This window comes from Rhipicephalus microplus, unplaced genomic scaffold, assembly GCF_043290135.1.
Source record: "Rhipicephalus microplus isolate Deutch F79 unplaced genomic scaffold, USDA_Rmic scaffold_90, whole genome shotgun sequence".
In the NCBI taxonomy this organism is placed as follows: Eukaryota; Metazoa; Arthropoda; class Arachnida; order Ixodida; family Ixodidae; genus Rhipicephalus; species Rhipicephalus microplus.
In genome coordinates this window covers 143,968-167,520 of record NW_027464662.1, presented here as the reverse complement: position 1 = coordinate 167,520, position 23,553 = coordinate 143,968, and the positions used below count along the sequence as shown (strand labels likewise).

The 23,553-nt window shown below is 49.3% G+C and overlaps 1 protein-coding gene across 1 annotated transcript in view; it reads right to left on the bottom strand.

Annotated features, from left to right (window-relative positions):
• LOC142790266 (uncharacterized) overlaps nt 1-23,553 on the bottom strand; it is a 57,351-nt gene extending 33,798 nt beyond the window's left edge. The window contains exons 1-3 of the mRNA XM_075885223.1: nt 23,353-23,553; nt 21,426-21,479; nt 19,150-19,222 (exon numbers count right to left, since the gene is read on the bottom strand). Of these exons, the coding sequence (XP_075741338.1) occupies nt 19,150-19,222; nt 21,426-21,479; nt 23,353-23,483 (258 nt within the window). The 5' untranslated portion in view covers nt 23,484-23,553. The remainder of the gene's footprint in view (nt 1-19,149; nt 19,223-21,425; nt 21,480-23,352) is intronic.

Genomic DNA, 23,553 nt, shown 5'->3' with positions numbered 1-23,553 from the left:
GTTACAAGATAAGCGTGTCAGGAATATAAGTGTTTGCACCAGTCATATATTTCACCATCCATTGACGTCACGTAACACCAAATTCGGTATATGTGGAGCTAGCAAAGCGACTGCGAGAGCATCATGAAGGGCTCAATATACTCCAATGGTGCGTTGACGCGCGCACATGGTGGGCACAGCGAAGCTACGCTAGCAAAACACGAGCACTCTATAACTGACGCCAGGCGCGACCAGCGCGACCAGCGTCCGTCGCCGCTGCCCGACGCAGCTGGTCTGAAATACGACATGCTGCCTTTCGCGCATATGCGTTACCCTGACAACACTGGGTCTCCCTCTTTTCGTGACGGAGGGATGCCAGACGTGCTGAAACGCGCATACATAAAAGCAACGCAGCGCGGCGCGCACCTGCGAGTCCGGCGGCCAGGTGTGGCAACACCAGTGTGACGCGACGAAATGAACGCCGGCGAGCACGTGCATCGCGTCACGTCGAAATGTATTGGCGCCTTGACTGTGGCAGCTAGTCATGTTCTCATATGATGCGCATCTCAAGATTATTATGTTTGCACCTCTCACATACGTTCGTCATCTATTGACGTCACGTAATACCAAATTTGGCATATGTGAGGCTAGCGAAACGGCCGAGAGCGCATCATGGGTATGGCATGTAGTCATGTTGTTATATGTCATGCATGTCGTGATTATCATGTTTGGATGTGTCATTTACCTATGTCGTCCGTTCGCGTCGCGTAATACCGAGTTTGGTACATGTGAAGCTAGCGAAACGGCCGCGAGCGCATCATGAGTGTAGCATGTAGTCATGTTGATACATGACACGCATCTCATGTTGATCATGTTTTTTGCACCAGTATCATACCTTCGTCATCTATTAACGTCCCGTATTAGGAAATTTTGTTTAAGTGAAGCTAACGAAACAGCCTCCAGCGCTGTTTCGCTAGCGCTGGCGGCTGCATCGGCATCTCAGCATCATGAGCGTGGCTTGTAGTCATGTTGTTACATGACACGCATCTCATCATTATCATGTTTGCATCAGTCATATACCTACGTCATCCATTCACGTACTGTAATACCAAATTTGGTATATTAGACGCTAGCGAAACGGCGGCGAGCGCATCATGAGCGTGGCAGGTAGTCATGTTGTTACATGAGAAGTCATGATTTTCATTTTAGGATCTGTCGCTTGTGTTCGCCATGCAATCATGTCATACCCTACCAGTATTGCAATATGCTATGTAATAGAAACCATCGCAGGAGCTGCAGGACCATGAACTGTTTATCATAACATTCATGACATAAATGTTATGATTTTCATGTTATGACTAGTCAAATATGTTCTTCATACAGTCACGTTATGCCATACCAAGTTTGGTATCGATACCATTATCGAATCGGCTGGGAGAGCTAAAAGTCATTGGCGGCTAGGTGGTGGTGGTGAAAAACATTTAATAACCATTAAATGGTTACAGAGAGGTGATTGGGTTGGGGCCTTATTGGCCTCCTACCCTCACAGCACTAGGTGGAACCCCTATTCCGGGGCTCCATGGGCAAGCAACGCCACCCGCGCCCATTGAACCAGAACCTCTTGGGCCTTCAGCTCTTGACAGCCGAGCAGGGCCGCCTCCCAGTCCTCTCTCGTGGGATTGGGGTTGGGGGGGATAGATGGATTAGACTGGCACGCCCAGACGATGTGAAAGGTGTCAGCCACCTCTCCACAGAACTGGCACGTGCCATCAAAGGATGAATTGAAATGTTTAGCACCGCCGGGCACAGTACAGTATTGGTAAACAGTTTTAAAAGGAGGCGCTCGTCAGCGCGATGCAGTCCCTTACAAGGGTCTGGATAGCGCCGGTGCTCCTCCTTGTAGTAATTGGTAGTATCTTTGAATGAAAGGGCCGAATTGTCTGATTGCGAGTAGGCTTCCAAAGACAGGGAGATAGCCCGGGAAGAGAGTGCGCGGGCGGCCTGATCGGCCTGTTCGTTACCCCTGAGTCCTTGGTGACCGGGTGCCCAAACCAGATTTCGCGGAGTTGGATTAACGTATCGGCAGCTAGGTTCCAGTATGCGCTGAGCAAGCGGTGAAGCCCACCCTAGCTGATAGTTCCGACAGGCCCCTCGTGAGTCGGTGATGATATTGTTACGTGAAGGAGACTGACTCAGAGGGGTAGTCACCGATGTATTTTCAGACGGTTAGGCGAGCAGCGCCAGCCACACAGATTAGCTCGTGCCAGTCTATCTGCTTCGTCTTCTTCAGCTCCATGCACTGGCACGTAGCATGACCCCCGGCGGCGGAGGCACCGTCCCGGTGCTTTAAAGGTCGTTATCTGACGCATTATTGTAGGGCTTGATCCGCGAGACGTGTACGATATCACTGGGCCGCATAGTAGATGATGATGGGCAGATGGGGCTGATCTCGTAGGTGACAGGTGTTACTTGACGCAATATACGATAGGGTCCCGTGTAATGAGACAGAAGTTTTTCGGATAGGCCCAGCCGACGATGAGGGGACCAGAGTAAAACGAGGGTACCGGGAGCGAAATGTACGTCTCTATGTTCCGCATCGTACCGACGGCATTGGTTGGTTTGCGACGCCATCAGCCGAGCGCGAGCGAGCTGACGGGCATGATCGGCTCGCGCAATCGCGTCGCGGGCATACTCGCTGGTGGACGAGGTGTGAGCTGAGATGACTGTGTCCAGTGGTAAAGTCGGCTCTCTTCCGTACAATAAGTAGAACGGCGAAAAGCCCGCTGTGTCGTGACGGGATGAATTATACGCGAAAGTTGCGTAGGGTAAGGCAAGGTCCCAGTCTCGGTGGTCGGGCGACACGTACATAGCGAGCATATTTGTTAAAGTGCGGTTAAATCGTTCCGTAAGGCCGTTTGTTTGAGGGTGGTAAGCGGTTGTCAGTGTGTGTTGCGTCGAACAAGAACGCAGAATGTCGGCGACGACTTGGGATAAAAATGTACGGCCACGGTCTGTGAGAAGCTGTCTCGGCGCACCGTGAATCAATATAACGTCCCGTAACAAGAAGTCAGCGACGTCGGTTGCACAGCTGGTCGGTAGAGCTCGCGTAATAGCGTAGCGTGTAGCGTAGTCTGTGATAACGGCTATCCATTTGTTTCCCAATGTTGATGTGGGAAAAGGACCAAGCAGGTCTAACCCAACACGGTAAAATGGTTCCGCGGGTATGTCAATTGGTTGAAGATGGCCAGCGGGTAGCAGCGATGGTGTCTTACGACGTTGGCATAGGTCACATGTGGCGACGTATCGGCGTACCGAACGAGCAAGGCCTGGCCAGAAAAAACGGCGCCGGACGCGCTCGTACGTGCGTGATACGCCAAGGTGTCCAGCCGTGGGAGCGTCGTGAAGTTCGGTGAGAACACAGCGGCGCAAATGCTTAGGCACAACAATGAGAAGGTCGGGCCCGTCTAGTCGGAAATTGCGACGGTATAGCACACCCTTTTGAATGACAAAGTAGCGGACGGAAGCATCATTTGTGGAGGATTCCATACGGCTGATGATGTCAAGCAGCTCTGGATCACGCTTCTGTTCTTCCCCAATATTAAGGAAGTCGGACACTGACAAGATAGAGTTCTCCGTGGGCTCGTCAGTGTCCTCAGGATCGTCGACAGGGTACCGGGAGAGGCAATCGGCATCACGGTGTAGGTGGCCAGATTTGTAGACCACCGAATAGGAAAACTCTTGCAGGCGCAAAGCCCAGCGACCAAGGCGGCCTGATGGATCTTTCAGAGAGTTCAGCCAGCAGAGTGCGTGGTGGTCGGTAACTACCGAAAATGGGCGTCCGTATAGATAAGGTCGAAATTTCGCTACCGCCCATACAAGAGCCAAGCACTCACGCTCTGTTATCGAATAGTTACGTTCAGGGGCGGATAGGAGGCGGCTGGCATATGCAATAACGCAATCATGGCCATGTTGTTTCTGAGCCAGCACTGCACCAATGCCATGCCCACTTGCATCTGTACGGATTTCCGTAGGGGCAGCAGGGTTGAAGTGTGCCAGAATCGGAGGGGTAGTGAGAAGAGCGACGAGAGTCGAGAACGCAGAAGCCTCTTCGGAGCCCCATGAAAACGGGACTTCTTTCCTGAGGAGCTGCGTAAGCGGCCTCGCTATGTGCGCAAAATTTTTCACGAAGCGTCGGAAGTAGGAGCATAGTCCGATAAAGCTGCGTACATCCTTCGCAGATCGTGGTACAGGAAAGTTTTTGACGGCGCTGATTTTTGCCGGGTCTGGTTGTACACCGTTGGCGTCTACTAAATGGCCAAGCACTGTGGTTTGATGGCGTCCAAAGTGACATTTGGACGAGTTGAGCTGCAGGCCAGCGCGACGAAAGATTCCCAGGATGGCTGAGAGGCGCTCTATGTGAGTTTCAAACGTTGGTGAAAAGACGATGACGTCGTCCAAGTAGCACAAACATGTGGACCATTTGAATCCTCTGAGCAGGGAGTCCATCATTCGTTCGAAGGTGGCTGGAGCGTTACAAAGGCCGAAGGGCATGACCTTGAACTGATATAGGCCATCGGGGGTGATGAATGCCGTCTTTTCACGGTCCATTTCATCTACCTCTATCTGCCAGTAGCCGGAACGAAGGTCTATGGAGGAAAAATAGTGGGACCCATAGAGGCAATCAAGCGCATCATCTATTCGTGGCAGAGGGTAGACGTCTTTTTTGGTAATTTTGTTTAGGTGTCGATAATCCACACAGAAACGCCATGCACCGTCTTTCTTGCGGACTAGCACTACAGGAGAAGCCCAAGGACTGCAAGATGGCTCAATGATGTCCTTGGCGAGCATTTTGTCGACCTCACTTTGGATGATGTGACGCTCGGCCGCCGACACCCGATATGGGCGCCTATGAATAGGATGCTCATTACCAGTGTTTATGCGGTGGCTCATACCGGTAGCTTTCCCCAACGGACGGCCGCTGATGTCAAATACGTCGATGTAGGACAGCAGAACCCGGTGGAGCTCATCAGTCTGCTGCGGTGTTAAGTTGGAAGCGATCATCGAAGTAATAGCGCTGTCGGAGCAAGTGGCAGACTGATGTTGAGCGTGGGGTTCAGAAGGGGCGGCCATCGCGAAAACATCTACCGCATTGTCTTCTAAGGTGCAGAGCAACGCTAAAGACATCCCTTGCGGCAAAACTTGAGGTGTCAAGCTAAAGTTGACAACTGGGAGGCACGTAGAATTTCCTGCGACGGACAGAATGGTGTGCGGTAATGTAATGCCACGGCTTATGAGAACATCGGTGATAGGGGTCAGAACATAGTCACCGTCGGGAACTGGTGGTATTGAGACGAGCTCTATGTAGGTCAGTGTCTGTGGAGGGAGGCGCGCGTGTCCCGTTGTGCAGAGGCGACTCGGCCGTTGTGTAAGAGGTTCTGTTGCGGGCAAGTGTAGACGGAGCGTACTGGTCGAACAGTCTATGAGGGCAGAATGCGCGGATAGGAAGTCGAGGCCTAAGATTACGTCGTGGGGGCATTTATCAAGGACGGTGAAGAGAACAACTGTGTGTCGATCCGCAATGCTCACACGAGCGGAGCACATTCCAACGATCGATGCTATGCCACCATCCGCAACACGGACGAACTGGGTGGTCGCAGGTGTGAGAACCTTCTTGAGCTTGCGGCGAAAATCACTCGTCATCACGGAAAGTTGGGCGCCGGTGTCGACAAGAGCAGTGACATGTAGGCCGTCTACTTGTACGTCTATGAGGTTCCGTTTTGTCGGTATCGTCAAAAGAGGATTTTCGGTCAGTCCGAGCGATGCAGCGCCACCTCCGGGGGCTGCAACGCTTAGTTTTCCGTCGGAGAACCTCGTGGGAAGGCGGGGGAAGATGGTCGGCGGGGCTGTGGAGAACGAGACTGGCGACGTTGGGGGGATGGAGAGCGGGAGTAGCGGCGTTCAGAAGCAGGTCCCTGGGCAAAATGGTCGCGGTTGGTCTCATGGCGATAGGCAGGACGTGCATATAAGGGACGAGAGGACGGTTGTGCAGGAGGACCCCAGCGACTTCTGCAATGGCGAGAAATGTGCCCGATTCTGTGACACGAGAAGCATATCGGCTTGTCATCGTGTGTTCGCCATGCGGACGGATTACGGAACGTTGAGGGAGAGCCGGTCGGGAAGGGACGTGCAGGCGTGTATCGGGGCTGGTAGTCGGTGCGGGTAGGCGGTGAGATAGAGTGAATTCCCAAGCTGGCGATTTCCTGCCGGACGACTGCTTGAATGAGAGGCAACGTAATTGGCGGAGAGGGGTCAGGGGACGTTGTTCCCACCTTAGCTGGAGCAGCCGCTTCAAGCTCCCGCCTGACGATTCGCGTCAAGTTGTCACAGTTGTCTGGTGGATGATATGTGTCGAGACATGAGGACGTCGCAGTGGTGTTCGGGAGGCGCTGGAACTGATGGGAGATGCGTCTGCTTTTAGCTTGTTGGAACCGGCGGCATTCTTGAATGATGGCATCAACAGACGACACATTGTTGAATACCAACAAGTTGAACGCATCGTCGGCGATACCCTTTAGGATATGGGCAACTTGTTCAGGTTCAGACATATTTTCGTCAGCTTGGCGGCATAGTGAAAGGACAGCCTGAATATAACCGATGTAGGGCTCCGTGGAAGATTGTGCGCGAGTCGACAACTCATTTTTCGCAGCTTCACGACGACCAGAGATGTTGCCAAAAAGCTCACGGATCTTTGCCTTGAAGCTGTCCCAGCTTGTTATGTCATGCTCGTGGTTATCAAACCAAACACGAGGTGTTCCGTCGAGATAAAAGATGACGTTTGCCAGCATAAGAGTGGGATCCCACCTGTAAGTGGCGCTGACGCGTTCGTAGAGGCGTAGCCACTGGTCGACGTCGGAACCCTCGCTGCCCGAGAACACGCCGGGGTCTTTGAGCGCGGGAAGCGTCACGAATGTTGTTGCGGGCGCTGGGTTGACAGGTCGGGCAGAAGGGGGAGCGACCGGAGAGGATGTAGCCGAGTCTTGGGTGGTCATGTTGTAAGCCGCGAGTGAGCGTCCGCTTCGGAGTTGCGTGGCGAGGACGGGGATCGCACAACTCCACCAAATATGTTACGTGAAGGAGACTGACTCAGAGGGGTAGTCACCGATGTATTTTCAGACGGTTAGGCGAGCAGCGCCAGCCACACAGATTAGCTCGTGCCAGTCTATCTGCTTCGTCTTCTTCAGCTCCATGCACTGGCACGTAGCAATATGTTTAGAAGAGGGATAGGTGAGATCCAGAGCGTTGGCAATCTTCTCCGAGTGTGTTGCGCTGTAGGCTTTGAAAGTGAGCCCGTTTACGGTGTTTGCGTTGTGTATGACTGCGGCAGTATACCACCCCCCATGGTGCGGGCCGGCAACGTCCACGTAGCACACGTGTTCCTCTTGACCAAAGTGTCGCTGCAACGCTTCCGCGCGCGCCTGGCGGCGACCACTGTGGTTTTCTTTGGACATGTTGCGGGGAAGGGGTCGGACTCGGAGGGCGCGTCTCCAAGGTTCTGGCACTCTCACCCTTTCCTCAATATAGTAATCGTGTTTGATGTGTATTCGGTCCAAGAGGCGGCGACCGGAATGGGTCTGTGCAAGGCGCGTGTATTGGTTAACGAGGTGGGCTTCTCGAAGTTCCCGGTAGGTATTCACCACGCCTAGGGCCAGAAGTCTCTGGTTGGACGTGGTGATAGGGAGGTCGAGAGCCCGCTTGATAACTTTACGGTGGATGACCTCGAGTTGATCATCCTCGTGTTTGCGTAGGTGCAAGTAGGGAGTCGAGTAGAGTATTCTACTCGTTACGAAAGCATGGGCAAGCCGCATTGCATCCCTGCTTCGTAATCTGCCCCGCTTGTTGGAGACACGGCGGACCATACGGCCCACCTGGTCTCCCACCGTGCGAAGTTTGGCTATTGTGGTGTCGGCCTTGCGCTAGTGGTGTATGAAGAGGCCAAGGACGCGGATCTCCTTGGCCTCATGGATCGGCTCGAGGGAAGACATATATGGAGCTGAGTTGTGTTTGGCGGCTAGATAAATAGATGAGTAGATAGATACGCTCAAAGTCACCGAAGTTCGCTGAGAAATGCTTCGCATTAAAAAAAAAACTAATGCCTCTGCATCCGCAGCGCCCAATCGGCGCCCTGCTTCACGAGCTTCTTTTCCAACCGGATTGCACTCGGCTGGTGTAAAGCAGTAGGCATTAAAAGGAATAGTTCCTGCGAATCACACTTGGCTTACACTGCCAAAGGCGCCGCCATATCAATCAGCGACGGTTGGGTATAAACAAGAACACCATGGACGCAAGTGAGGCATCTTGGCCATCGTTGTTGAAGTCGCAGTGACATGCGGATGAACGGCGTACCTTGGCAAGAGTTAACCTTGAGTCTCCGACTGAGAAGTTGTCAGAAGAAGACAACTAAATTTTCATAGTTCTTCAACCATTGTAAGACTCACTTCGGGTGTTGGAGTCACTACACGCATAGGCAGTACAACAGCTACTGGAGTTTCTGCGTCTAGTGCTTGCAAGCCTTCAGTAGGCACGGTGAACCGACAGTCTACAGTGCAACGTGACACGGTTGAAGTCCTGCGTCCACTACTATTGAATGCATCAGTCTAGTAGAAGCTCACTTTGTATTTTTTTATGTTTTCAGCCTCTCTGTCTTTTCATCCCTTAATGTCCTCTCCTCAGTGTAGGAACTGCACGTTCGTCCTTTCTCCTCCTTTATTCAATACTATGTCTGTACGAAACTGCGCATTCATCGAACATTGGCAGGTAATTACGTTTTCGGCAATGTAGAGGTAAATTGGATGATGAGCCTTCGGTTCGCAATCTCTTGTGGCTCAATGATCTCTGGTGATCGCAACCGCTCGTGTCTCCTACACAGAAGCGGCTGCCGCTGAAAGGGACCTATAAAGCTGCACTTGGTGCTATGCAGAATGATGCAAGATTACCCACAGGGACAAGATCCAGCACGTGCCACGTTCCCCTTGGAGCGCGCGGCGGCCAGTGCTCGCTTCTGGGCTTGCAGTATGGCCCGCGCCTCCGTAGGGCAAGCGAGCACGCAAGAGTCTCCGTCGCTATCCCCTCCCGTTGTACCGGATCGAACCTATAAAGTTCTCTCTCTCTCTCTCTCTCTCTCTCTCTCTCTCTCTCTCTCGGGCCGACAAGTTTGTTCAGAGCTCGCTCCGCACTGGTCATGGCGTGAAGACAGTGGCGAGCACGTGATAACAGCCTTGATAAAAATGGCTATAGGAACGCGCGTGGCGTTAAAAACGCATGTGGTACATTGGCGGCGTTTATATAAGAAACACCACGCGCGCACACGTTGCCACTCAGTCAACATTTTAACAGTGCAGCGACATCTGCGTGATCGTCGTGCTACTTCTTTGCCAACTTAACACGCGCCTCCCACGGGCGTGTCGTGGGCGTTTTTCCTCTTTCGGACAGGTTCTTTCGCTTCGCCTACAGCATGGAAATTTACTGTCGAAGGCAGCAAGGGCGAACACGCAACACTCTCGTGCTGCTCGTTTCGGTTCTCTCAAATATCGCAATGAGGACAGGTGGTCAACAGGGGCGCTCGCATCATGACGGCGACGCGGCTGTGATTGGATACATCGTGAGCACGGTGAAAGTGAATGCGAGACATCGTAGCTGCGTGATGATATCATTTTTGCTTCTGTGTGCGTGTGTGCATAGTCTGCGCGAGAAAGTTGATAGATTGATCGTTCTGCTCATGCTGCTCCTCGGCAAGAGCAAACGTGGTGGGCGTACCCAATCTTCGCTGTGGGCGTCTGTCAATCAAACTGATTGACGCGTCAACTCGGATACAAACTCGTTGATTCTGAGAAGGCCCCAGTTCAACTCATCACTGTCATGGTGCCGGTGTGACTGTCAACCGTTTGATGCGGTGAACTTTAAGCGGCAGCTTCTTTGAATATAAAATATTTTGGTAAGGTTGCTCATCTTGTGCAAGGCTGGAGCCATAGAAAACCTTGGTACAGCCTAGCTTCTTGCAGCTTCTTAAGTTGGTCGTTTACAAACGTGCAAGGTCGGCTTCTAAGTGAACACCGCATCAGCTCTGTCTTAATTTTGATTGTACTAATTGACTAAGGCTTAACGACAGTTACACTGAGCTGTATTGTCTTCATTGATAATGTTTCAATTACATGGTGCAATTAACAATGACATGATCAGCATGCAACTATAACGTAATCCTCATTAGCATGATACTAATTGGCATAATGGTAAGGACTGGTTAGCATGGTTGTACGTAGCGTGCTTATGATCAGCGTCACGTTAATCAGCAAGGTTTAGTTAGCTCATGAACTAGCATGGTTTTGTTAGCCCAGTCTCAGCTTTACATGGCGTCATTAGCATGGTCTTCTTAAGATGTGGCGTAATTACCTCAGCCCAGGCGCGTAGACAGAAATTCCTTTGGGGCGAAGCTCCTAAAGCCGTGGGTATGTCTCTCCTAGCTCGTACGTGACCACCTATTTAGATGACTCTCTCAACAGGTGTGGACGGACTGACAGATGGACGGACAGACGGATGAACAGACAGACGGACGGAGGATTCACGATTTACCGAGAAAGCCCTCTGAAGCTTCGCACCACTCATCATCATTGACTCCTTGGATACGCTGTGATTATTTTTTTTTTCGGAGGGGGGGGAGTGCGCCTTTTTTTATTTTGGGAGGGACACTCCCTTGAAATGGTCTTTTTCTGCTCTTTATGCTATGGCGGAAAAAATTCGGGGGTGGGGGGCACGAACCCGGAAGGCCAACTTCTGACGTTTCTGCCTCGGCCTCCCCATGACTTGGCGCAATTAGCTTGGTCATAGCATGTACTGTCCTAACTAGCCAAATATACCGTCCAGCCGAATAGCTAATTAGCCGGTCGCACGTGCTCGGGTGCCAGCGAACGATGAGAACGAAGAAACGCACCGACCGAGCAGCGCGCTAGAATGTACAGGCTGCCCATTATGATTAACACGAAGCCTCGGGTTTAGTTGCACTCGCGACGTTGTAAGACGCTCGGCCGGTACTGATATCAGAGGCCACTGCACTGATATTTCTAATCGATGATTATTCTAGTCACGTCTTTGATGATGTAGTGGGCGATATTCACGTATGGTTGACGGTTTAGCCATGAAACCCTCCAGTGCGTCACCCCACTCATCTACTCCGCGGATATGCTGTGATTGTTTTGTGGTTTACCATGTGTGCTAATCGTTTAACCTTATGGGGTCATTCATTGGCGGATGTGGAGTGGCCAATGAACTCCTCACCGAAGCCCCCCACTCTGGCGGAGGGCAACTGACGGGAATCTGCCAATAAAACACACGCGCTCTCTCTGGAGCAAATGGCAGCGTCAGATTGGACCACGATATACGCGTATTTTTTCTTGTAACAATATTGATAGTTGGCGTTGTTGGAACTTGCCTAATGACATGCTTTGGCCGCAAATAACGCACACACACACAAAGTAAAGGAACATTCAACGACAAGCACAAGCGGCACTTCCAACTAAAGTAGACAGGGCGCAAAACCAGACTTGAGCAACAACATACAGACATGCGCAGCCTTCACACAGTCTTACGCTATCCAGCTATCAAACAATCCCTTCTCCGATACGTACAACGTCACCGACGCTTGAGTGGGCACGCTGCGCACAGCAACGCTACGCTAGCAAGGCGTGATCAACATCTTGCTAGCGTACTAACGCGAGTGGCGTCCGCTGGCAAGCCCAAAGTTGGAACCGTTTCAAGGCACAGGGAGCTTGCTGCTTCCGCTCGAATCCGCCGATTTTTACGGAGTAGAAAAAAGTTGCTCCGTGGAGTGGATTTCACGACAGCGCTGCCCCACATCTGCCAATAGAACATATAGGGAGCACTCTCAATCTGCCAATGGAACAGACTTGCTCCTCATGGATCAGAGAAAAGTATAACCGGAATTGTTCCGAATCTGCCAATGGATGACACTATTAGACACGAGCGTGCGCCCTCGTGTTTCATCGTTTCGTTTCCTTGTTTTTTTTGTGCTATATAATTTCGTTATGATGTCCGAGCTAGCGAGCCCAAATTTATGTTGTCTTTCAGCATCAGTGTTCCGCTTTGTTGCATGCTTCATCTGCCACCTAACATCGTTATGTAACCCCGGGAAATCCTTCCGGCTCGTGAAACTCCCGGAAGTAGCGGCGATATCTTCCGGGCACGCCTCCTTGGGCGGAAACGCCGCAAAGCTGCAGAGTGAGAATGGAGCGAAGGACGGAATGCCGCAAAAGAAGCACTCGTGAGCGCGGTATGCGCACGTAGCAGCTCCGTGACCGGTTAAATCCGGACTGCACCGCCGATTCTAAGAAAGTGTGTCGCCCGACTTTTCAGTCAGCACGCTATGAAAGGGTTGCCGTTGGGTAGATCTGAAAGCGAGCCATAACTCGATTGCTAAAATTAGCCAAGCAGCCATGTTGTTTATATAGTCTCCACGCCAAATTAGTAGGCAACTAAAGAAGTGATCATATATAGAGGGATTTTGTCAATATGATTCACTAGTAGATATCATTTTAAGCGAGCCAAAAGGAAGTCTCAGTCCTCTTACTTGGTTTAAAAGCTGAAGGCAAGTTGCAAATAAAATGATCAATAATAAAGAAACTTTCAGTGCGCCAGCATACAGTTCGTGTACAATAGATAGAAGTCTCCCAAAAGTAATTGTCTGCCAACGTCTTATTGGGGACATTAAACGTTGAAGCGGTTTTTCCTTGACGCCGTGGACTGAAATTTACAGGAAGTTACACTAGTTCAGTTTCAAGTACCGCAGTTTGGTCGAATTTGAACAGATCAGGCCCTTGCTTCTGCGGATATTTCTTTGACAATCTGATAAGGTGGAATGACAAGTAGACAGGAAAGCTTGCAAAAACTTCACACTAGCTTTCTATTTTACTTTCATAAAACACGCAGAAATAGCCAGTAAATGCGGCAACACACAAGTTCGGAATAGCCAGGAAATAGCCATGGTGCCGACTTGAATTTTTTGTGGCCATATGGGGGTCGGAAAGCACCAGTTTGGCGCAACGTAGCCACCAACAGCTATCCTGCGCTATGGTGTGTCTCAGGCGGCTGCTTTGTGCCGTAAGACAACCACGAAGTTTTTATTTTTTACTCTGTGGGCTTTAACCTCCTAAAAACACAATATTCTTATGAGGGATGCCGCAGTGAACGGCTCCGCAAATTTCGACCACCTGGTGTTCTTCACGCACACTGACATCGCACAGGGCCTCCATCGAAATGCCGCGGCCAGGGTCGAGCCTTGGGGCCAACACCCCAACCGCTACACCGTGCACAGCACAATCGCTACACCAGCGTAATGTGGCTATTCATTCAGGCCCAACATATGCTGAGAGTCAAGGGAATTCGCACGGCTTGGCGAGACCTGGTGTTGCAGCGTGAGGCCTAGAGGAAATGTCGTATGGCGTCGTCAGTGATGTCATGTAATAAGATGACGTCATTTTGTCACTTCGTCGTGGTGTCACAGTTAATCGAAATTTATGACGCACATGACGGACATGATGATGATGATGATTACTTTATAACCGTCGCTTCGTCAAAAGTGCGCCGGCGCCTCTAAAAGAAGTGCAGCAAGTGAGACGCAGATAGCAAAGGTTGACTGGCAGTGTAAATGTTCGGGTGACTCGTAATAGCTTTCTCTTGTTTCATCCTTAGTGTTAGCTAAAGGGAGTAGTCATAGGGAATTATGATACAAGAGGAGTGACTCAAAAGGTACGCCATACAATCGTTATGCACTTGACTTGTTGTTCAGCCACTGATGCAAATGTGCCAGTAGCGGGTGGGATATACAGTGCTCTGTGGGTCTTGTCTCTTCTTTGTGCGAAGTAACTTTCGAGTGATTATGACATTGTTACGAAAAGGATACCGACTCGGAAGAGTAGACACCGATGTATTCACTGGCGGTTGAGCAAGCAGCGCCAGTCACACAGATTAGCTCGCGCCAGTATGTCCGCTGTCGTCCTCCTCTTCATCGTGTGGATCGCTGCGCCACTCGTACGTAGCAATATTCGAGGCGGCGATCATGATACTTTGGTTTGAAACATGCACAACAGCAGTACCCTTAGATCATGCTATAGTATGCAGTCAGTCATGATCACGGCTTGATAGGGACGTCGTGCGTAATCCAACATCGGGTGACTTACCGAATGAACTTCAGGTGCGCGGACGCTTACGCTAGTCGAGGGTTCTCCCAGGCAGCAGGCTAACTTTTTTATAAGCCGAAGGGGGTGCCGGTTTACGCGCACATCGGGCGACGGCGTTCAACAATGCTTCTCATCTGACCCGGCATCGAGCCCATGCTGGTCGAGGTGCCATGCTTCGCTTGAAAGGTAACGGTGGCGTGTCTTCAGGATTCACACAAAAAAGCTGTATTAACGCACCTGCATTAGTTAGCCCTAATTAACGCTCACTCACTTACAAACCTCACTGTGTATTGTATTTGTGTTCAAACGAAGGAAGGTACGATCTGGTGTAGGGCTTTATTGTTTGGCGGGACTGGCTATTTCGACTATTCGCTTCCATAGCTGTAAGCATGCGATGAGCACAGTGGCACAGAGGGCTTCATCAATCGTGTAGTTAAGCACGGACTTGATAAAATAATATCCTGCAGAACCCACATACCAGGGTATCGACGTCATGAGCATGCGGAGAGAAGTTGACCTTGGTGTAATTTTTCGTTGAGCGAACCGTTGCGAAATTGCGGTAAACATATGAACGAATGCTATACGCACAGGCACGTATGTTGAAGAGTCGCATATATTTTTATAAAATCAGTTTTTAACGTTGCGTAATTATGCCGAGAGCAACATGGGTATTACCAACACCATAAGCGGTAAGCTGTAATGTAGGTAGCAGTTAATTTGAACTTCCTCGACTAGCTTCTACAATAGCTAAGTAGGGAAGAAGCTTGAGGATCGGAAAGGGCGCCCCTAGATGACTCGAGTGCTCGGTGGTAGCGCGAAAGAAGATCCGTTGTCCGGTGAAGAGACGCTTTATTATACAGCACTCAGGCGTCTGCCGGAGTCCAAACCCCAATCTCTGCTCTTCTTTCAGATCCAAACACTCTCCTTTCAACCCTCGGTCAAACGAAGGGTCTCCACACAAGCCAATCACATGTGGGGTCTCGCATCAGCACAACTAATTGCAGAAACGCGTTCATAGCAGACATTGCATTGGTAAAATGCACGTAACAAAATACAATATACGAGGGGATAGGTTCTCTGCAAGACGCGTGTCGTTACACTCTACCCCATGTTAGCCCGTGTATCGGCAGACGTCCGCCGGTAGCCTTTCCCGGATTTGAGCTCCGTCAGCTCGCGCACTAACTGACGCTTCGTAGCAGCCACCTTAAACGCGGTGTCAGGCCCTGTGCGCTGACAACACATGCATGCGACAGCGATGCGCCCCGCCATCCCTAGAACACTCGGTTATGCCGTGAAGCGGGTGACAAGCTCAACTGCATGCTCGGAAAGCCGTATTGTCAAGGAGGCATTGATTGTCACCAAAGGTCAATATGCATCCCTCAACAATAGACAGTTATAGTACACCGGGCTTACCGGGCGCACCGTGATAGCGGAATCGAAATGCGCATGCGCAGATACGTCCGACACCCGTATCACTTACCGCACGCGCGCTATTTTTCAGATTCCACGTTACCGTGTTAACGTAGCTGTATGTAGTGTACGTGAAACATGGCGGTGCTCTCGGACATCTGCTTTGAAGCTATTTTGACGTAGTTGTTGAAATATTCACTTTGTTCGCTGCGAACGACTGCTTGAAGTGGCTTAGCTTGCTTTCAGTTAGCTTCGACGACCGAGTACTACTAATAAGTTGGCGCACTTTTTCAGATAGCTTCCTGTTTCGAACGTGTCTAGGCCTAACTACAAGATCAATGTAAACAAATCGGCAACATAATTGTTTCGCGTTTGGTGCGTGATTCATATCTATTTACTTATACTATTACTTAAATAAGCTTGTAGCAATGCTTCGCGCGGTGACACAAGCAGAAAATCTCGTTTTCTTTACTTTTTCACTGTTCTTACTCCTCATCCTTCCGTTAGGTGACTCCACCGTCCCAGCTGGGGCACGTAAACAACGTAAACGCTATCCCGCTAAACTATTAGACGCTGTCCACAACGACCGTTTGCTGCACGGTAACGCCAATCTCTTAACCTCCGCTATCATGCTAGTGGTAAATTATAACTGTCTAATGATTCAGTCGGCACATCCGCTTCGTTACAGCATTAGCAAACAGCGCACGTGAGTGTCAAACAATCAACCTGAAACCAGACGGCTCCTGCAAGACGCACCTTCCGGTCGGCTTCTTGTACCAAGCACTCGCAAACCGTGTGAAGTAGTGAGCCACCTTTCTGCGTGTCTTCCGCGTCAGAATGGCGGAACGGGAGCTTGCTATGCGCTTTGCAGTACTCATGTACGCTGCACCCCACAACAACCATGCCGCCCTGCATACCTTATACTAACTGTAGCGCTTGTGCTTGCGTGGATGGTATACATCTGAATAATGGTACGGAGCCCAACAGCAGTGGATGTCCCTCAAGTACGCAGTAAAAAATGTTTACACCCTTAAGAGTGTAATACAAATATTTTCGTTAAAGCCACACCAAAACACCTTTATTACACCCTCATAGAGCACTTTTTCAACCCCTAATTTACACCTTCATTCGAGTGGTGCTGTGAACAAGGCTGAAAATGCACGCCATTTTTGGGCATGTATTGCTTAAATTATAAGTATACCTTAGTCGTCCTGATACACAAGAAAAATCGAGTATTCGCTGAGCATTTGTGCTACACAAAAATAATCGTCATCTACTGCGAGTACTGTCCTCGCGTTATCACCATGGTTCCGGTAGTTTGCGGTCGCGAACGGCGCGTGTGTTATCTGCGCGACATGGCATTCTCGACCGAAAGTGGCCAGCGCCGGGCTTTCAAGAAAGGAAACGCGAGCTAGTTAGGTGACGTTTATTGTTGTGTAGCAGAACTACTCCCAGAATACCCCATTTTAGATTGGAAGCATCTTTTTGACACACGCGTGTAACGCCGGACGTACGTACGTGCGAACGCGAACCAACGCGAACCAACGCGTTCCCCTTGCCACAAATGTTGGAGCGGTGCCATGTAGGTCAAGTCGCAGCTCTGCGTTGACGTCACGCTTCCCTTGCACGCTTCCCTCGTAGGTGCACGCTAGCCTTATTACCTCACCCAGAGCACGCTCGCCGCCGCGCCCGCAGCAGTCACATACTCCGCCTACTCGCAATACACTTCTTCCTCGCTTCACCCTCTCCACCTGCTGCTTCGCATCCCACCAGGGTTCTCTTTGGGGAGATGGTCCATTTTTTCTTAGAGTGTACTAGCTAGGCCACTCCTGTGAGCTGCTTGCAGTTCTAGTAAGGAATCTGAGCAGGGAGTAAAGTAATGCAACCGAAGCTCACTTTTCATCGATAAAGCGCGCAAACAGCAAAGACGGAAGACACAACAGTAGCGGCGCTTATCGGATACGATATAAGCCGATCCTGTCGTACCTGTTCGGGTGCCCGTTAAAGTACCCCAGGTGGTTGAAATTTCCCTAGCCCTCCATTACAGCGTCTATCGTAATGGTGGTTTTGGGACGTTAAACCCTTCATATTAATCAATCTTGTAGCTTTTGCTCTTATCTATGTCGCTTGCGTGATTTGTGAACATTCAGAAAGTGCACTAACTTAACTTAAAGGGAAGCTGAAGGGACTTTAGAATTCAATCAAACTTCGTGTTTAGGAAGGACTGACATTATTGTTGACGATGTCATAATTTTTTTCGCGGTTGCAGCAGCAGGAGCTTTAAAACAGGCGAAGGAAGAGCTTGTCTTGCTCCGCCCTCGTGAGTGCGCTGAAAGTGTAGGCGTGAAACCACACGCCATCTTCGTTTTATCTGGCCTGGAGCAAGTGTTATTTCTTATCTTCAAGCACAGCTTCTCTGACTAACCCATGACGTGCCGTTGCAGGAACTAATCGAAGAGGCCACACTGCAGCAGTGCTGTTGTTGCATGCAGATGACGTAACATGTCGAGAATGACGTCACCGTGTTCGCTCTGCGTCTCAAGAAGCCCGGCGGCCACAGTCACTGTGTTTTCACCAAAAAGTGCTATTGGCGTTCACTTTGAGAACTCTCCCATCGCTTTTCTGATTCAGCAGGGATCGAACTGTCCTTACATGCTCCTAAGTCATTTTTTAGAATAATGGTTCAGCTTCTTTTAATCAAAGTAATGTCGCGAACGATAGCCCCCTCCCTTAACTTAACCCCCTCCTCCCTTAACTTGTGGTAACGTGAGACGTCAGCTGTATACACAGCAGTATAACACCATGCTGTTTGTGTTAGCAGCAGTTTGTATGTTGTATCTGTTGTGACTGGTTACGTCACACCGGCCTTACATATATTCGTCACTTAGCGCAGAATAAAGGCTGATTCCTGGTTGTTGAAGCAGTGCCTCGGTCATATCACCCCACGGAATGGTTGGGTTTGATTCCAGCTACGACCATGGCATATTCGTCTGGTCAACGCTGCCGAAGTATGGCTTTTTCTTAACGCTGGCGCGCTGGAATTACTGTTCTCACCGTTCCCCGGTAGATGTATAACACACGTGGTACATACCGCAGTATGGGCTACACGTGTCTGGAGGAAAGGGTTCGACGTCATACGCGACGACATTTTCACATTGTCATGAACAGCAGTATCAAGCTTATACTAAGTTCGATCTATCCCAAGTTACGGAGAAAACCAAGAGAGCACCCAGACATAGGCGCTTAGATAGATAGACGTATATATACGCAGGTAGAAACGCTCAAATTGTCAGCAATACGCAAAGAAATGCTTCGCTATAAAAAATGCATCTGCGCTGAATACTTGGTGGTACTAGAGTGACCGGAGAGCCTTGATTATGGTGCGTCAGCATGCACATATATAATAATTTTGCAAGCATGGATTCTCTAATGGACAGCGGGGCATGTTGGCAACGCCCATTCCTACTTTGGGAGGTTCTGCTGATGTAATAGCAGAGGCGCAGAGTTCTCTTACCGTCAGCATAGGCCTGGACTCGATGATTTTCCTTCGATAGGATCCGAGAAGGAGCACGACGTAGATTTCGTGACTGTGGTGGAAAAAAAAAAAAACGTCAGAAATAGACTTAAATATAACGACTGCTTTTTTTTAACGTAGTACAACAATGAAACAGGCAGAGCTTAGCTGAGACGTCACTTGTGGTGTTGTGACGTCATGCCACCCGCACGTACAAATTGAGTCAAAGGCAAGCTTTTGTCTGCACAAGCATCGCTAATATGCCAGTGCTGGTGGTTGGCCCGTATCACTGGAAACGGGTAGAGTATAAAGTGCACGCCGTGCTGACTCGCGATTTTCGCTGTTTTGCCAGTATCGCTAATAATGCCAAAGCCAGGCTTGCAGCGACGTCACACGCCACGTGACCTGGAGCTATTGAAGTGCAAGCATACCATCTCTTAATGAATCGAGCCGCAGGTTTTCAGCGTCATTTACGCACTGGGCGGGAGTTTTGATGCTGGCAAGAACGGAAGCAACGACAATAACCACAGTTTCATATATTCTGTGCACTCTTTCACGTGGAAACAAACAAAAATAGACTTGCATGGGACGGAGTCAATAGGCAGCGATGTGGCTGGCATGTGTGTTAATTTGTTTAATTCGGAATCACTGCTAATTTATTTATTTTTCTTCGTTAGAATAAGCTGTCGACTTCACACGCCCCCTATCGATTTGCTAGAGCTAAAACGAAACATGGGCTATTGCTGTGATTTTAGTCCGATACTGACGAGACACTCCTGCCTAACCTTTGATGTTCGAGGCGCTGTGTATATATGCTTGGTGTTTTCCAAAGGCACATCTATAGTTATGTTGACCCCTAGTTGTTTCGAAATCAAAGTGGAATATTGGCGACCAAGTTTGTGGTGGTTGGTATAGGGGGTAATTATTTCTTGCCCAACTAAGATATGTAAGATGGCATTTAACGTAATAAGCTTCATGAGCTTTGACCTAAAGGAAAGGGCTTACAAATGCGGGCACAAGAAACAATTCAAGACACCACCAACTCCCCGCCTCGGTGATCTAGTGGCTAAGGTACTCGGCTGCTGACCCGCAGGTCGCGGCATTGAATCCCGGTTTCGGCGGCTGCATTTCCGATGGAGGCGGAAATGTAGTAGGCCCCTGTGCTCAAATTTGGGTGCACGTTAAAGAACCCCAGGTGGTCGAAATTTCCGGAGCCCTCCACTACAGCGTCTCTCATAATCTTATGGTGGTTTTGGGACGTTAACCCCACACATCAATGAAATCAAATCAAAAGACAACACCAACGCCGACTAAAGGTGCACAACGGCGGGAAAAGAAGGCATGAGTACATAAATGGGCGTGTCCAGGCAATAATCGAGCCCATCAATTCGGTCTGCGTGAGAAACTACTGTTAAGGCATTTGATGTGCTCTTTATCAAAGTTAATCGACGCCGGACTCATAGGTTCGCCTGGGCATTTCAGTTTTTAGGCGACGTTTGTGCTTATCGATTTGTTACTTGCGCCCGTGTTTGCACGTCTTGTCACTCTGAGAATGAGCACTACCGATCAGCGCAACTGTGTTGTCTTAGCCGTTTAATTGAATGTTCTGTGCATTCATAAGAGCATCTCGCTGGTCAATTTCAAGGTATTAAAATAATTTAAACGAATCACTCACATCAAATGCGCAAGCATGGATGGATGAAGACGCTTCAAAATTCTCATAAATGTCCATTTGGGGGCAATTTACGGGCTTTTATTTGCTGACTTCAAGTAGCCTCAAAGGCAAGGGAACGTGGAGTGAGAAGTGACCTAATCATACAGAGCTATTGATAAAATGCGAAACGTACAACATGCGGCAGTCTTCTTGGAGTTGTTGCACTCTACAATCTGAGCAGCCGAATAAAAAATTACAAAAAGAGCATGCGTTCAAGAACCTCCATGAATTATGGCGCGAATGCAGTAAATGGAGCCCTAATTAAGGGGCTGGTCACTAATGGTCGTAACTATTTTCTTTCTGTCTGCATTTAGTTTGTTCACCATAACAACAATTGATACGTCTTTGCGTGCCAACCATGGTCGAAGCACGCGCGTGGATTTCGGATCAAGTATCCACTGCGGTGTTTGCGTGAGCCCAAATGGGTTCCGTCCCTCTCACTCCCATCTTCATGCGTTCGCCAGGACTCCTGCGCACGGGTCCTGGCGTGTCGCAGCGCGACAGGTTCACTCATGAGTTTGTCCAGAAGACCCTTTATGGAGTCTGAGTTGCGGCAACTCACGGTTCTGCGTCCTTGTAGTCGCTGCCAAAGATGTTAGCGGCATACATCGACATCCTGCGAAGAAAGCGCACAAATACCGTCAGACAACGAGACAGTCACGACAAGTGTTCATTGATAACGCTTATAGGCGGGCCTCATTTGCAGCAGCTGTCTGGACAGCGTCCAGGGGTGACGAGGAAAGTAACGGACTCGCTGCTCAGCATCACGCCATTCAGGATGTGTAATTACTCTCAAGCACTTTCTTGAGTACGTCGTCAGGATTAATGGGCTACCTCGTTTATTGAGATTTCTACAAACAATGCGCGCCTCTTTGTAAGAAATTAGTGCGAACTATCGCGAACAACGGCAGAAAGGGTGTCAAGCGAACCCTGTTTTAAATGCAAAGCATTTCTGAGAGAACTTAGGCGACCTTGAGCATATCTATCTATCTATCTATCTATCTATCTATCTATCTATCTATCTATCTATCTATCTATCTATCTATCTATCTATCTATCTATCTATCTATCTATCTATCTATCTATCTATATATCTATCTATCTATCTATCTATCTATCTATCTATCTATCTATCTATCTATCTATCTATCTATCTATCTATCTGTCTGTCTGTCTGTCTGTCTGTCTGTCTGTCTGTGTGTCTGTCTGTCTGTCTGTCTGTCTGTCTGTCTGTCTGTCTGTGTGTCTGTGTGTCTGTGTGTCTGTCTGTCTGTCTGTGTGTCTGTGTGTCTGTCTGTCTGTCTGTCTGTCTGTCTGTCTGTCTGTCTGTCTGTCTGTCTGTCTGTCTGTCTGTCTGTCAGTCTGCGACTTTTAGCTCTCCTGGCAGTCTCGATAATGATATCGATACGAAAAATGGTATGGCACAACATGAATGTCTCACGAGCATAATTAAATAGTCACGACATAAAAATAATCATATGTATGTGATGAATGTCACGATTCGCATTACATGGTTTTGCTGCTGTATCAGTAGTTTTGTTCACATGACATTTTGCAAAACAGGTATAGTATGACATGACTGCATGACGAACATAAGTGACAGACCCTATGAAAATAATTACATGCATGTCATCATTTTTATGTTATGATTAGGCATGACTACATGCCACACTCATGATGCGCTCGTGGCCATTTCGATAGCTTCACATATACCAAATTTGGCGTTACGTGAAGTCAATTGATGACGAAGGTATATGACTGATGCAAACATGATAATCATGACATGAGTGTCATGTAAGACCATGACAAAATACCACGCTGTGATGATGTGCTCGCGACCTTTTAGCTAGCTTATACATACCATATGTGTTATTATATGACGCGAGTGGAAGACGAAGATAAATGACTCGTCCAAACATATTATACTTTGTATATGTGTCATGTAAAACACGACTACACGCTACGCTCATAGCACACTCGTGGTCATTTTGCTAGCTTCACATATCAGAGAACGTAATACTAAATTTGGTATCACGTGACGTGAATAGACTACGAAGGTAAATGACAAATCTGAACATGATAATCATGGCATGGAAGTCATGTGTGGTATAATTTACGTCACCTCGTTACGCCTCGTAACGTAGGGCTGATTTTAAAGTAACTATCAAACTTGCTCATTCGTGCTTCGTATATCATCGATTCCCAGAGTACGTGGTATCTGCCTTTTTTATATACTTTTTTTGCCGTGCGGCACAATTGACAGTGCTTCTGACAACCGAAGAAGTTGTTGAGGCCCCTGTGATGAACAAAGACGGAAACTGCAAGGCAGGCACGTTAAGCTCAGATATGGCCAGTTTCGAACTGCAGATGTCACTCGAGCTGTACCAGCGTATCGACTAGGGGGCGGAGTGGCTCTTAAGGGAGGAAACGAAGAGAACAAGTGAACTCCGCATCTGAGCAGAAGACAGGCGACATTTCATTGAGCTCACCCGCATGGCCGACGGCACCTGGTGCGGCACTCCCGCAGCTTCTCCTTCCGCGACGCGTCCGACCAACAGGTGACTGCAACGCCAAAGGTGAGGAATTCAATGTCACGCCTTGAATTACATGAGTGCCACATGCGAACAAACGGGGACTGTGGTCGTCAGACAATCGCAGTTCGCGTGTCGAGCACAGATCACTGCCGCATT